The sequence below is a fragment of the Pygocentrus nattereri genome, chromosome 5 (genome assembly GCF_015220715.1).
Source record: "Pygocentrus nattereri isolate fPygNat1 chromosome 5, fPygNat1.pri, whole genome shotgun sequence".
NCBI classification, from domain to species: domain Eukaryota; kingdom Metazoa; phylum Chordata; class Actinopteri; order Characiformes; family Serrasalmidae; genus Pygocentrus; species Pygocentrus nattereri.
This window is the reverse complement of record NC_051215.1, coordinates 34791301-34808007: the sequence shown is the minus strand read 5'-3', so window position 1 is coordinate 34808007 and position 16707 is coordinate 34791301. Positions and strand designations below refer to the sequence as shown.

Genomic DNA, 16707 nt, shown 5'->3' with positions numbered 1-16707 from the left:
ATGCTCTGCCTCCTTCATCGGCTTGTCTTGATTTCTCTGGCTGCAGATGAGGCCTGCTCCCATGGCATCACTTTGAACACATTTTTATTCTTGGTTCTGGTTGAAATTGACTGTCTTGTTTTGGACTTTTTTATGATTTTTTTCCCCCTTCTCTCAGAGCATCGCTAGGCCTTTGATCACGCTAGTCTGTCCTTGTGGCTGTTTCCATAGCATCTCCCTGCAGTTCATTTCTGGAGCCCAGGCTCTTTTTCATCAGCAGCCTGTCTGAAAGACTGACATTTCTCTTCCACAGCTCACAGGAAGTCTGGGAAGAAATCAAATTTCAAAAAAAAAAACCCCTCCAGATAAAACCTTCCTTTAAGCTGTTTATTTTTATTTATTTATTTTGGAGCTGGTCCTAATCTCTAAAGCATACATTCTGAAGAGGGGTGAAACAAAGATTTGTATGAAGCCATGTTCAAATACAACTGGATTTCAGGGCATTTTCTCCAAACACTGGCTACTCTAGAAAATACCCTCAGATGCACCGCTGTTGCAGTCAAGCTAAACGTGCAGATTTTTCAAAATTGGGCAATTTTGCTGAACAGCAACGCTTGTGTTTTCTACCTTATACTTAGTTTTCTTCAATAGTGAAGATTAACATTAACATTTCTGGAGTGGTAGTTATTCTCCACACATTATGCATTTCAATATTTATTCTTGGGAAATATTATTAGAGCAGATGCCAACAGTTTTAGGAAACAAATACTGTATGTTTTTTTTTTTCACAACCTTTACAAAAATGTTTATGGCACATCCTTCTCAGGTAGATTTTTTTAGGTATTATTATTAATTATACTTTATTATACTTTTTTCAGAATGCATGATCTCCAAAGTGCATGGTTGTTTGTTTTTCTTCATTGTTTATTTTATTTGTTTATCTAACATATGAGCACAGTATTCACTACACACTTGTTTATCCATTTTTATCCAGTGTTACACCAGTCTTACAATAGAGTAGCTGAACATGCTAAGATGAATCCCCTATTTTTCTACTTAAAATGGGAATTTTCAGCACTTATCTTATAGTTATAGTAATGGTATATTTCTGTGCCACAGTGAATGACTCGAACGTTCAGTTCCTGGACCAAGATGATGATGATGACCCAGACACAGAGCTATATCTGACCCAACCCTTTGCCTGTGGGACTGCCTTTGCTGTCAGTGTGTTGGACTCACTTATGAGTGCGGTGAGTTTAACACTGATCACCTACAAATATATTATTCACCCTGCAGTTCTATAGCTCAGAATACACAGATTTACAGCATCAAGTAAAGATATTAACTAAGATGGTAGATACACAGCAGTAAAATGAGACATTGGTTTATATAAATCTTTTTTTGTTACCAACACATAATTATGTATCATGTATGTGTAACTTTAAACAATTCAATGTACAAAATATTGTAATAATCTATATGGCTTATTTTTTATTGAAATAACAATTAGGTATAAATAATTAAGTAAGATGTTTTTAGTATTAAGTTGGATTATGCAGATAAATTCATGTCAGCCATAAACTAGTTACGAATTTCTTATGCTGAGTAAACATTTTACCTATAGGGTGGGCGATATGTCATTATTTTCATCATGATAATATCATGAATAATGCAATGACATGATTTTTGCGTATATCAAGAGTGTTGTTAATACAGCTAAAAGACTAAACAACTAAATATGTCATAATAAAGACAAATTTAGACCAAAAATACTAACTGCAAATAACAACAACCTGTGTACAGTAACTACATAAATTGTAGAAGCACATGGCAGATTGCATGTTAACCCCTGTTAATACCATCTTTGTTATCTAATATATTTATCCATTTGTTAGATGTTTACTCTTGATTTATCTTTAAAGTCAATGTGAATTGGAATAGTTAACACATTCTTCTTTTACAACATATTCACGTGTGAAACACAGTGTTAGGGAACGTTTCTGAGAGAGCTGAGTTGCTCAATGAAAAGTGGGGAAGGGAGAAGGAAGTGAAAGATAACATTATTGGTTAATATTGTTGTTCTCTGCCCGCTGGTTCACAGTGATTTGGTTAAAATTGGACATATTTTAGAGTCAAACAGAAACCATTACGATTTGATTAATGATTAGAGGGCTGAACAATTTGGGGAAAAAACATTGCAGTTTTTCAGACTAATATTGCAATTGTGTTTTAAGTTAATTTATTTTCTATAAATTAATTTTCAGCCCTGTTTTTTGCAAACTAGAACATCCACTTTTTCTGGCATGAGGCTTGAATTCTAAGTGTGCCAGACTACCAGTTAGCTGTGATTGTGATAGCATATATACAGCACATGTAGAGCATACAGCACTGCTTCTGATTGATCTGACTAATCTACAGGCTGTTCACAAACTCAGAGGTATTAGGTTTAAAACTTGACAACACAACATGCTAATAATATATTGTATGATAAAAACTTCAGTTATTGCAATTTAAGAATTGCACTCTTTCAAACTGAGGAAGAGGGTGCAGGCAGGATGGAGTGGGTGGAGACGGATGTCAGGGCTGATGTGTGACAGAAGGATAGCAGCAAGAGTGAAAGGGAAGGTTTACAAGACAGTAGTGCATCCTGCTATGATGTATGGTTTGGAGACTGTGGCTCTGTCTAAAAGAGAGGAGGCTGAGCTGGAGGTGGTGGAGATGAAGATGCTGAGATTTTCGTTGGGAGTGACAAGGCTGGACAAGATTAGAAATGAGCAGATCAGAGGGACAGTGAAGGTGGAACAGTTTGGAGATAAAGCCAGAGAGGCCAGGTTGAAATGGTTTGGACATGTGTTGAGGAGGAATAGTGGATATATTGGGCAAAGAATGTTGGAGATGGAGCTGCCGGGGAGAAGGAGAAGAGGTAGACCTCAGAGAAGGTTTATGGATGTAGTGAAGGTGGACATGGAGATGGTTGGTGTGAAAGTAGAGGAGGCAATGGATAGGGCAAGATGGAGGCAGATGATCCGCTGTGGCGACCCCTAAAGGGAGCAGCCGAAAGAAGAAGAAGACTCTTTCAACCTGTGATTTTGATACAAAACTATTCATCTTTCAGCCCTAACAGGAAAGCAAGAGTTTTTTCTTTGTATGATATGGATTCTGCTTAATTTGAGCAGATACATGAGCTAAAAAGGTTGTCTTAAGTGGTCAATTTTAGTTTCAGGTTGACTTTAATGGTTTATATTAGCAAATACTGAATTTTTAAAAATGCACATTTTCATCATTTTTAAACATGGCACTTCATGGCCATTTTACACATGTATTTAATCATAAAACTAAACCTGTATAATTTGTGAAAATGTCCTAAATGATCTCCCTGTTATGTGTTTCCATATTGCTTTCCTTAATTTTTACTTTTTTTTCATTATGACACAGAATTAACAAAGGAACAATTTTTTTATTGTTACAGTTTTACTGGTATTGAATAGCGGTTTTGCATTTCCAATGAGGTTTCCGTGTGTGCTCTGTTATATAGCTTAATGATGGAGTGAACAAAGTAACCTGTCAGAAGCTTCATCACAGCTCCATTTTACTCCCATCATGAGGTGTTATATAGAATTACATGAAGGTGTCTCGTGATCTGTTGAAGCTAATCCTCTGAAATAGTGCATAGGAAAGAGGAAACCTCAGGCTGTGGTGTGCTCAGATGTAGGATTGGCGCGTTACCGGTAGGCAGAAGGTTCGTAAATGAAACGCCACATTGATCAGACACTAGTGTCAGCTGCAATGACATCAAAAGGAAAGTTGTTGCCAAGACTCTTCATATAATGTGTCATGAAATGAACTTTCAAGAGGCTTATTAGATCTTTTAACAAGGTAAGTGCTCGAGCTCTCTTTAATGGCATGCCTTGACACACAAGGTGGGCTCCTATGAGGTCCAAAAGCTTTAATCTCCAAACAATGTCATCTTAGGTAGAGAGGGAGAGATAAGACTTTTTCTTTCTTTCTCTTCCTCTCCCTTTTTTTCTCTTACTTACGACCATTGCTGCCCCCCCCCAACCTTATCCGCATGATGGCTTAATTCCAGTACCTTTCACTTTAAGTGAAGTTAGAACAAAGCAGCCTTCAAGTGCGTTCCACTCTGGACAAAGGTGAAGCTGGCTAATAGACAGCTCTCATCCATCATTCAGCTGAATGGTGCTGTCAGGGGCCTAGAAAGGTGTCACTCCAGCACGCAGTCCGAGTCCCACCTCCGTCTGCCACTCACGCCAGCACCTGACACACCGAAGCACTCATGCGCACACACACACACACACACACACACACAGTTGCAGACTTGTATACACATGCTAAAGGAACTTGGCTCTAGCAGCAATACAGAATCAGCACCATACAATAACGGATCACAGATAGATGTGTCAGAACTGTACTATGAAAAATAGAAATACGCAGAAATAACAAGGTGACAAACTGAGAGACTGACTTTTCTACTGATATCATTTTACATTTACATTTATTCCTTTAAATTTGTATCTATCAAAATGTGTAAACAGTGGAAGCCAATCCAAAGCAAAGTAGCAAGAGAAACAGCAAAGATCTCTAAGCTAAATGACAAGTGCTCCAAAATAAATCAATATAGTTAACTAAAACTAGATCCGTAAGTGTAGACCATTCTTAGCCCATCCATGTCCAATAGCTAAATTTAACACAAAAAAGCCACAGAACTTGTTCTGATATGTCTAAACACACAAAAGTTACACCTCTAACTCCAAAGTTTTCTGAAAATGACTTACTTGTAATTACTTGCCATTTTGACTGGAAATTAAATAAATGCACAGACTTTTGCACTCTGACTTTTGCACAGTACTCTGCAGCTCCAAATGCCATTTCCCACAAGAGCTCACCCACTGACTGCATTCTGAGCCACATAAAGCTCTAATTAGATCTAGTAATGATAATTGATATCAGAGAGGTCTTCTGCTAATAGCATGTGTGAAGTGCTCTCCTGTTAAGCATGGCCGCTGCTATCAAATGAACGGTGAAGAGCAAGGGGGGAGGAAAGGGGAAAAAAAAACAACAACAACAACAGCTGGCTTAATTGCATTCCCATGTCTCTTCCTGTGGTGGGGAGCACGATGTGAAGAGACAGCTCGGGGTCTAGATAACAAGGCTCAGGATGGCTTGGAAAAGCCTCATCGTCTTCCTTGCTGTTGCGGCTCTAATGGCGCTCTCGTCCGTATCCCCCACCTTATCTCCTCAGACATACTTCAACGATAATATCCTCACGCTGATCCGGACACTGGTCACGGGAGGCGCCACGCCGGAGCTGGAGGCGTTGCTGGCAGAGGAGAACGCACTGCGTGGAGGCTACAGCACACCGCAGACGCTGGCTAACAGGGACAGGTGTCGGGTGGCCCAGCTGGCCCTGTACGACGGGCCCTTTGCAGACTTAGGGGTAAGTGGGATGCTTAAGAGGAGCTGACACGTTTTGTCACTTTCCCCAACAGCATGCGGTCCCCTGTCCCACGCCTCTGCCACCCACTAATGCAAACTGAACATGCTGGGCACGCAGAGGAGGCCTAGAGAGAGAGAGAGAGAGAGAGAGAGAGAGAGAATATGTGTATGTGCAAGAGGCAGTTGGGTGGAAAAATAAGCCTGTCTCAAACCATTCCTTGCATTTTTTCCTGCATTATCAGCTGTGTAAGACTGATCCCTATTTTTTAGTCCATGTCACAATAGTGTTCGGGCTACGCAGAGATGATACAAATTCAGATGATATTTCTCTGGCTTGCAAACACTTACTGTAAAGCCTTGTGTAGCAAGTGACTAGCCGTGTCATCCCCATGTCCCTGTGTCTTTCTGAGACAGTATTCAAACGTAAAGGCACTTCCCAAACTTTCAACAGCTGCTCAAATTCTAATTCTTTTTTTTTTTTTTAACTGTCATCTCTTTCAGGATGGTGGTTGCTATGGGGACTTGTTTTGTAAAGCACTGAAGACATACAACATGCTGTGCTTTGGGATCTATAGATTAAGAGATGCACACCTAAGTACACCGAGCCAGTGCACGAAAAGGTAAGCTGTCTTCTGCTGACCATTTCTCTGCCAAAGTGTTTTCCCTCAGAACATTTCATTGACAGGTCTACAGTCCATAGGAAAAAAACTTCAAATCTTTACAGTTTCTAGCCAGTCCGTGCTGTCAGTGTTTAATGACTGTTATAGTGGTTGTAGATATACAGTAAAGCACACATATATGGATATTTGTTATGCTATTTAAAACAAATATTCAAGGAAAGTTCTGTTAAGGCAATAGTTTGGTAAAAAATCTAAATTATATTACAAAAAGTTGATCAGTTTGGTGTCTGAAGTTTGCTTCTTTAGTTTTGCTCTGGAGCTAGAAAGCTCATGTAATCAAAGTAACAGAAGCTAGAATTGGAAAAGTACAGAGGCCTGCTACTACTGCTTTTAGGTTATAAGGTGTGCTTTTGCCTGTATATCATACAGTTTCAGAAACCACATAAGCAAGTCTATTTAACCAAACTATTACTTTAAGCCACATTATGAATAGATACAAATGTCCAGTTTTAAAATTGTTTTATATGCATATATTGCCTGGACACACCACCAATGCTTCCACATATTTCCCCAGATATGTCATCACCAACCCACCCTATGAGTTTGAGTTGGTCCCCACAGACCTGATCTTCTGCCTGATGCAGTTTGACCACAATGCAGGCCAGTCCCGAGCCAGCCACTCCTCTCATTCCTCGCACTCATCCAGCAAGAAGAGCTCCTCGGTCCACTCCATTCCGGCCACCAACCGGCAAAACCGCAGCAGCAAAGCCCGTGAGACCCGAGACAAACACAAGTAAGACTGGCAGTGTGTGCTCTGTGTGTGTGTGCTTGTTGACTGCTGTCTTTTGAGCAATGTCGTACAGAAAGGGTAATGTGTATGTTTTTTTGTATTTAACATTTCTTGTTTTGTTTGTGAGTTTGCTCCGTGGTCATCTGCATGTGACCCTTCTGAGCCCTGCTCTGAGCCCACGTTTAGAACCACACATGCATCGCCTCATCTCAACCACACCATACATCAGGGTAACACCAGCACTGGTCCGCATATGGCTGTTCCATTATAATGATGCAGGAGAATGCCAGGGGAACTTTACAGAGTTTTACTTCTCCAAAAAAAGCTTTATGAAAGGATTTCTTAAAGTGATGGTTTGGCCAAAACTGTCCATTTAAACTATTTTTCCTTCTCTTAAATGGAGCAGACATGTTATGTGTCTAACGTTTAATTCTTCAGTTTTGTACTGGAGCTGTGAAGCTAATTTAGCTAAAAATTGATGGAAGCTCATAGTCTCTGGCCATTTTATTAAGCACACCTCCTACACATGGTCCAGTTAGCATGTAAGTGCACTTTGTAATTCTACAAACACAGATTGCAGTATGTAGGGGGTCAGGACCCAATAGGACCAAGGATTATTTGAGTAGTGGACACTGCAGTGACACTGACCTGTTAGGTTGGTGCACTGGAGTTTCTGAACAATATTTATACTTACTGTCCACTCTATTAGATGCCCCCACCCTGATGGTCCATCCTATGCAAAGTTAGAGGTGATCTGTTGGTTTGTGTTACTGGCCACAGGATGTGGTTGGCAGGGTGTTTGTGGTTGGTGGACTGTTCTCAATAAACACTATATTTTGTACAGAGAAACAGATGGATTGCAGTCTGTAATTGTAGAAGCACACCTATGTGATAATTGAACCTGCTATAATAGACAATGAGTGTAGAGACAAGGTAGTTGTACCTAAAAAAAAAAATCCAGTGAATATATAACTACTAGTTAAGTTGTATGCGCAGCTTATCTCATACTGCTTCCTAAGTATGTCACATGCCTTAAAACAGTTGTAGCAGCCACAATGAAGCCTACAATTTGTTATAGTTAAGTGAGTCTATTAGGAATTACAGCTTAACATTGCATGAGACAAGTCTGTGAGGACTTTGGCATGTAATTTGAACAGTGCTTACAGGTGGTTGTAAGCTTCAATTACTTGTTAACTACCTTATCATTGTATTATAGCTCTAGTGTAACTAAACTAAAGAACCAAAATTGAGGTACCAAAGATTTTGGCTGACTACATTTGGGGGTGTAAATTTGTTTTTGGGCAAATATTTGCTTTAATTTGAAAAAATCACATCATTTTATTAGCGTGAGTTACATGAAGAATGTATCTGTATGCAGAAGTACATGTCTTTGTATCAATGTATGACTGTGTTTATGCACTGATATTTGTATATAAAACATATACAAATATTTCTTACTTAGTTTGTTTAATGTGTTTAAGTGGTGTAGATTTATGTGACTGTACAATTTCTGACATGGCCTAGGTCTTCTTTTCCATTTGAAGCTCATTTGTAGTAGAGCAGGATTCGACCACACAAGTTCATTCATTGCCTTCCTGAGTGTTTTCATTCTCATTTGTCTCTGTGCGTGTGAGTTGCAATTGCATGTTCATGTTTTAGTCTGTGTTGCTTATTCTTAGCAATGTTTTTAGTAAGTTTTGAATTTGCTAGTTGGGGTGTAGAGCTGGTAAGATTATGAAATGCCTTGCCGATGCAGGATCCTTGGTGATGTTTTTTTTTTCTTCTTGGAAATAATGTCCAGAACAAAATGATAAAAGACATGCATAGCTAGTAGAAAACGTGTTACAGAGTTGTTGTGGTTGAAAACTCTATCTCTTCCAAAAACCTGCAACTGCAAGGTATAATGGGAAGTTTAATATTTGATTACTAGAAGTATATTTACATATCCTGAAGCATATTTACATATCCCCTGGCTGGGAGAACATAGAGAACTTTGAATATACAAAGAAAACAAAACTCACTTATTATGTCTTTACAGTGATTTGGTTCATTTGTAGAACTTTACTTTGATTAAGACATAGATTTGTAACAGAATTATTTATGTAAGTAGGGCATTAACTTATTATATTAAATATAGAGCCTTTGAAGTATATATTACAGGAATAAAGATGCAATAATAGGCTTTTATTCATGTGTATTAGAGATGTAACTAAGACATACAGTACTTAAGTAGAAATGAAACACATTTGTAGTTAACTGAAGTTTGTAATGAGAGGCATTTATTTCTAATGTTTTATTTATCTAAAACTCTAAGTTAAAATAAAAAGTCATGTCAATAAGAGTGTTTTAGACATGTTACTTGCCTTAAGAACTGTAAAACTTACTTAGATCACTTCTTTTTCTAAAGTGCAACAAGGATGAATAGAATGGGCCAAGGTATGCAAGTTAATGATTATGCATGATATAGCACCTGTTGTGAGATATCTGAATCATAACTTTGTCCTTGTGGAGCACTGTTATGAGAGGGGATGTTGATTTTACTTTAAAGGAAATCATGCCTACATTTCACCATTGCTTTCCAACAGAAAGCAAATGGCTGCTGCTGTTGCCTAACTCTTTGTCATGCTTAGGATCATCTGAGCATTGCATGTGGTTGATCATCATCCTCTATCTTTTTATCTCTATGCCTGAGTTCATCTGACAAGTTTCTCTGGATGGCCCCCTCTATTTGTTTGATTTCCTCTTCCCTGTTTGTATCAGTAGGTTTGGTTTCTTTGTTAAATTGAAGGCAAATTGTGTGAGAGGTCTGTGTGTTTGCACATTTTTCCTATACACCAGTCTGATGAATCTTAAGCCTCAAATACTCCATTTGAATCAGTGGAAATAGTATGTTCACATGATCAGTTATCGGCATTTAACCTGATGCCGATACTTGAAAGACGATACTTGCCCAGGTTGGGAAAAGAGCTGATAGAGCATTAGATACACCTAACTTATTTTTAAACAGCTTTTGAAAATTATGTTAATTAATAATTTTTATGGAAAAAGAGTGACTGAAACTATGGATTGTCTCTAATGCAACATACATTGATTTGTGATATACTGTCTGAGGTTTGGATGAGTTGCAAAATTATGAAAATGTAATACTTCATGGTTTCCTTTAGCAATCTAAAACTGAATTCCAGAGTGTCTCCACTACAATGTGAAGTTAATTGTTTCAACTTGAAGCTACTGCTAGCTGCTTTACCATGTTTATTTTATCAAATGAGTAATATGTTAACAGCACATAAAATGAGTTATTATTCTATTAATTTACTATTAGAAATTCTCTTAACTTAAAAATAAAATAAAAAATAAGGCAGTAAGGTTACTTACTTTTTAAAGTTAAAAATCTGTGCTTACTGTGTATACTATAATTACACTTATAGAGTACATTACTTCTGTTAATTTTGCAACCACTGTTCAAAAGTTTGGAATCAGTGTTTTCAGAAAAATATAGAAAATTCACTTCACAGGGTTATATAATTACAAATAATTAGGAAAAAGGTGTATTCACAATGTTAAATAGAGCTGCAGCTGATTCTATAATAACTGCATAAAGTTAAATTTATGCAGGTGAATATCCATCACCCATAATACTTTGTATTTCTCAAGTGACAAAAACATTGATAATGACTGTATAATACAGGGCAGTTTTTATCCTTGAATAACTTGTTTCCAGCAACATCTAGAAGTACTCTGTGTTGTCTAGTTTAGAATCTATAAATATACATTATATTTTTTCCATGTTATGTGTTGTAGGGAGTTGTCTTTACACATATCACAAATATCACTGGCATATTATGATTAATATCACCATTTTTGTTTTCCAATATATGTCACTGTTATTCTTTAAAAAAAACTGATTATATCCCAAACTTTTAAAACTGGGTATGAAGCATTTTGGAATAACATTCTTCCAAAGATTTTTCTAGATAAAATAAAATTAATTTAAAAAGTACATTCATATGAAATTCCAAACCTTTAATGGTATATACAGTGTATAATGATGTAGTTGATAATTCTGACTTTTTAGCAAGAAAATATGTTGATAATTACTTTTAAATATCTCCCAGCACTCCAGATTTCAGAGTGCTCTTTTCCCACTTCACGTAACAAACTGCAAGATACCCCACCTCTAAAATGTGGATTGGCTCGATCAGAACTTGCTCATCCAGACCAGGGGAAGTTGACAGCTAAACGTTCTCCTCTTGGCAGAAGTCTCATCAAAATGTAAGAAAGGAAAACATGATGAGAAGCCCGGTTCCTCTGAAATTGGTTTTCTTAACTCTTGCCATGCCGGAGGATGTCTCAGGGCAATATGAGTGCCAGAATCAGTAGTGAACTCAGGGGAATAGAGCGAGGTGGCTGACTCCTTGCACCACCACAGGCACAACTCCACTCACATCAAACGCCTGTGCTGTGACACTCTAGCCTGCAGGCCTTCGCTGCCTGACACTCCGAGCTCCACACACACTTTCACATTGAAGTCGGAGTTAGAAATGTCAGAGTGCTAGAAAATGACACCGCCTGTGGGAAGCTGCGCAGGATGAGGACAGAAATTCACCCCACACGTTGGCTTAAAGTCTGTAATTTGGCACGTTGTGTCTCATTTCCCAGATTTTGCGCTGGTTACAGTGGGAAGGGAATGTTGAACTTCAGAGCAGACCTGTCCCCACCGTGATAATGAATGCAGAAACACAGCATGATGTTCCCCATTTCTATACACTACAGTGTGTTCTTCAATGTGTTTAGAGGCTGGATTTTTTTATTTTATTTTACATACATTTTGCTGTCTCATAAAGAGAGAAAGCATTAGCATTAGTGGAACCACAACCTGTATTTTCACCCTGTGGTTGTTGAATGTGAATGTGGATAGACAGAGGTTTTTTTTTTCTGTAAGTAATGTACTGTACACAAGCGTTCTATACTAACATTGTCCTTTCCATCTTCCCCTGCTCCTCTTCTGCCTGGTTATCTCCCAGAAAAGAAATGGTTTACAGATGAACCAGAAAATGCCTACCCAAGGAACATTCAAATCAAGCCGATGAGCACTCACATGGCCAATCAAGTCAATCAGTATAAATCCACAACCAGCCTGATTCCACCTATCAGAGAAGTCGAAGATGAATGCTGAATCCCTGGCCTTTGATGACATGGAGGGAGACGGAACATCCTGTTGTGAAAAAATTAGTGATGATGATGATGATGATGAAGATAACGAAATGGCTACAATGGTGACGATTCACTGTAACTTCCCTTGCAGTACAGCTCAAGGGACTTGTCGCGATCATGGAAACTGGAGGGGACCTCTTATGTGTATACCTTTAATGTTACTTCCATGCTTTTGGAAACATTTAATTTATAAATGTATACATAGTGATGTACATAATGACAATCAAGTAAGGATTGTACAGCCCCCTAGCACTTTTTGAAATTATGTTTAAAAAAAAAAAGTACTTCCTGTAATTCTTTGCAATATCTCATGTCTGTCGTGACCTGACTCTGTGCAGAAGGGTTTGTGTTATGGAGGATGAGGGTCACAGTCACTCATCTCATCCTGACATTACCCAAAGAAACTCATCTGAAGCATCAAATAAGCCCCACACGTTGAGTTACAGTACACACCCTCATCTGCTTCTTTTTGCACTAAACCTGATCAAGTTATTGTGGAATAACTTGAAAAACAAACTGAAAAAAAGTGTGGGTTGCTCACTGGATCATAGAAAGAGTGTGTCTGTGTCTGATTCACTGCGTGGCAGGACTGTGTAGCAGGAATGGGAAATGAATGTGGCAAGTGTCAGGGTGTGCGTGGACCTCAGTCCTGCATGGAGCACGCTAGGGGCATTCATTCAACCGAGTAAATGTTGCATCGCACAAACCTGAACATCTAGCGAGGGGAAAAGTGGTCTCATTTCCATCCATACACATCATCCAGGCCTTCATATATATGGGAATGTATTTGCCATAGTTTTATAATAATGCAAAAGGTTGTCCCCAACGTAGCCCTACAAAATTGGCAATACATTATGAGGATATGCACTACTTTTGTTGACATCTTTCCATCATGCTTGACTACTCATTTGCTGTGGTTGGAAAAAAAATGGTGTGATCAAAGCTCATGATGTGGTCATTTGGATGAGGCACAAGAAACAAATGCTTTGTGCCTGCGGATCTGTTATCAATATCAAATGAATGAATTACACACTGCACTCACCTGCTGATAATCCTACTATGATTGAGCTTTCAGATCATATTTAACATTCTGTCTCACTGGAACTGAAGCTGGCGTGAAGAAAGCATCGTAGATGCACATACAGTTTAATATGCCACATATTGCGAAAAGTGGGCATTCATGGTTCCTCCTTCTGAGTGTAGCCACTGCCTGACACATTGTTGGCACAGAGGCAGAGATGTGCTTGGATGTTCTCTGTGACCAACCGTGATGCCTTAAAAAAATGAAAGCGATAAAGAGACAGATGCAAAAGCCAAGCTCAATCATAGTTCTCAATTATCATCAAATCTTGAAAATCCTTTATGTTGCTTTTGGTAATAGACTGGATAGAATGAACTACACTTAACAAGACAGGAACACGGCTGTGTAGCCTTTATGTTAAGTGGGAAGTATACAAATACTAAGCAGAACTTTGGAACATTGCTTCGGATGTTCTGCCAGATTTATACATACTGTACGTACATACTTATTTTTTATCCATATGAGCGTAATCATTTTGTACTTATTTTTATACATATCAAAGAACTTTATTTCTAAAATTATCTTAAATGCATCTTACCAAGACTACAGTGCACACCAATTCAGTTTGTCCATTTTTACCCTTGGGAACAGAACATATCACATTTCTTTAAAAATAAAAAAAAGAGAGAGAAAGTGATAGATTTATCTTATGGAGACAACCTGAGTCAAAAAGGTACAACCTCAGCTCTCCATTCAGTTTCCTTGGAGTGTGCTTCGAAACTCAATACATGGGCTGCTTTGAAGGACCTTTGTAGCTGTATCAATTAAAAGCGTGTACTATGTTTCATTTTCATTGGCTGAGATTTAAATATACAGTTCATGCAGCGCTTAGATGTAAACAATAGTTGAAATCTGAGTTAAAAGCGATGGTGATAAATCAGCTGAAATTGACTTAGAAAGGTGCATGAGATGGCTAACTGCTAATGGTTTGCACCTATTCCTTCTTTTCTGAGGGTAGAATTGATAATGCTATTTTGATATTGACCTAAATTAGGTCTCAGGATAAAGAGGAACATGAAGTATTTTCATGTGCATTCACTCAAAACTGTGTTTCAGAAGGCACACTGAGAATCTTTAGGTTTCCTCAATCAGCAGAGAGCTAATAGCCATATGATTGTAGACATAAGAAGAAAAAGACGTTGCTACAATTCCATCTACTGAGGAAAAACGTGTAGTGTCAAAGTATGTTGTGTAAATTCTGCCCATTATAGGCCACATTTTATTTTCCGAAGAAAAAGGATCTCAGCTTTAATGTTTGTCTACTGGATGTAGTATGATCCTACTGCAGCCAACTAGGCTTTGTCCTGAAGTGATTTTTTGAATTGTGCATACATTGGTGTTACACTTTGTAGCAAGTAGATTTATTAAAAAAAAAAAGAATTGTGAGTAAAATGTATGTAAAATTGGGTTGTCAATAACATACTTGCTAGCCTGAAAAAGGAATTCTGACCTAAAATGAATCGGTAAACATTGGAGTTAAAAGTCAATTTTAATTTCTTTTCTTCATAGGTGACTCGTCTATGTAAGATCCTTTTCCTGTAATGAAACTCCTGCAGTACATTACAAAGAAGAGCAGAAAGTGAAAGCAGGGTTTGTTTGATGAAAGAGGGACTTGGAGGCTAGCCTAAATTGCATACTATATTTTTTAAAACAGAATTGTATGTGAATTCTTTTATGTCAGAGTTTACATTCCATTTTGTCAGCTTTTAAAAAATGATGTTAGTTAATGCTACAGTCCTTGTTTGTTTGTCACAACCACTGACTTGTTTACAGATTTCTCTTTTGTCTTTTCTTTATCAGACTTCTCAGATAGCAAGCCTGAACATAAATAACGAAGCAGGATTATTCATTAAAAACAAGCAATCAAAACACATCAGGAATATCGGTCAGTACATTTTGTTTTCACCCCCAAAGTCTGTCCCCAACATAATGAACAATGGTTGTCCTTCAGCTTGACTTTCTTCTCCAGTGCAAGAAAACAGCAGGTGATCTTTTTTGTATCAAGCATGAGGTGAAAAGGTATCCTGAGCATATCAGACTGTTTCAAGTGCCATGAAGGTGCCTCTTCAGCAGCATCATTCAGTCATGTGTTAAAATGTGAAGATGTGAAGTGGCATCTAACACTGGCATGGGGAACATCCAAGCCATCCATGCCTCCATGCCAGTGCAGTGCCAGGCAGTGCAGTCAGACAAAGGAGGAATGATTGAAGACCCACTAAAGCGAAAAGTGGCATCCACATGGCTGAGTGGCTAACATATGCATAACCCAGCTGAACAAAATATACCATGAATTTTTTTTAAAGCAAATCACCATAAATTATTAACACATTGAGACATAACATTGACTGAAAGATGCAGGAGAGGCACCAAATGAGTTTTTTCAGTTGTCAGCACCTGTTCATTTGTTCAGGACTGTTTGTTCAAGTGCAAACTTACTAATATTTATCATGCACCAGTCACATCGCAGATTTCTGGCAATTTTACAGTACTGTAAAGATTGGGGTGTTGCTAAAAATTAGGAATTGTATAGAATAAACTGCTTTGAGGGAATTAAGTCTTAACAAGCTGAAATTGCATTGGGATGTTTTTTTTTTCTTTTCATTTCAATAAAACAATGTAGGACATTGAATTATATCTTTAATTACTGGCATATTCATTACAGGAAAATGGAGTTACTCATAGAAGACTTAATTGTTTGAACTGTTTTAGCTAATGGATAAATGGAGAAATTGATGGTGCTGAGTTGATCTACCTGACTCTGTCAAATATAACCTGCTGATAAATATACTGTCTTGTACAAAAAGTTTGTACATAAATTGTACATGTTTCTTTTTGTATTTTCTCAAATTAAAATGGATGTATTTGTGTTCTAAAGGCCGATTGCTTGTCTGTTTTTCCACTTTGCTGCCATGTTCATGTTCGCAGTGCAGTTAAGCAGTTACTCTATGAAGCAGAAATGAAAGGCAGTAATCTTAAAAGAGCTTAACAAATGCAGGTATTAACATTATACACTCTAAAGAAATGCAGGTTTTAATCTTAAACACACTTAAAGAAATGCGGGTTTTAACCATAAGCAAGCTGGCAGAAATTCATATTTAATGGCACTGATTGTCTAATGGATCATGGCTAACAGATCTTTCAGGTGCAATATCCTGAAAGCATGCTAATGTTTCCTGTAGGAACGAACTGGTTCTCTTGCATGTTTAAGTGGATTAATGTCCAATAGTTTCTGAAGTATATATTTAAGGCAAGCCAGTTGCAGAACTGAAAATGACTTTATAAAATGTGCACTGCACACTATTTAGTGGGGTGCAGTACTGAGTGTAAATCTGGGAAGCGTTTCTTGTGTGATTTTGCCGTGTAATGTGGCCTTGCTGAGAGCCCTTGGCTGGGAGCCTTTGGCTTGCCTAAGATTGAACTGTAATATAGGTGCACACAGTTATTGGCACTCTTGATAAAGATGAACAGAAATGGCTGTATAAAATAAACTGGCATGTGATGATGGTAGTTTCTGTCATCAGGAGGTTAAATACTTTAGTTTTAACACAATTGTTCTAAAGTGAACAGCA

General features: G+C 38.0%; 1 protein-coding gene across 21 annotated transcripts in view; it reads left to right on the top strand.

Moving 5' to 3' along the window:
* Nucleotides 1-16012, top strand: part of kcnma1a (potassium large conductance calcium-activated channel, subfamily M, alpha member 1a) — a 212960-nt gene extending 196948 nt beyond the window's left edge. For 8 of the 21 annotated variants that reach the window (XM_037538405.1, XM_037538395.1, XM_037538393.1 and 5 more), the window contains 6 exons: nt 1099-1229; nt 5240-5434; nt 5935-6053; nt 6628-6846; nt 9251-9279; nt 11868-16012. In XM_037538405.1, coding sequence (XP_037394302.1) covers nt 1099-1229; nt 5240-5434; nt 5935-6053; nt 6628-6846; nt 9251-9279; nt 11868-12019 — 845 coding nt within the window. In that variant the 3' untranslated portion in view covers nt 12020-16012. The remainder of the gene's footprint in view (nt 1-1098; nt 1230-5239; nt 5435-5934; nt 6054-6627; nt 6847-9250; nt 9280-11867) is intronic. The other 13 variants (XM_037538407.1, XM_037538406.1, XM_037538404.1 and 10 more) reach the window with 2 other exon arrangements.
* The last annotated feature ends 695 nt before the right edge of the window (nt 16013-16707 follow it).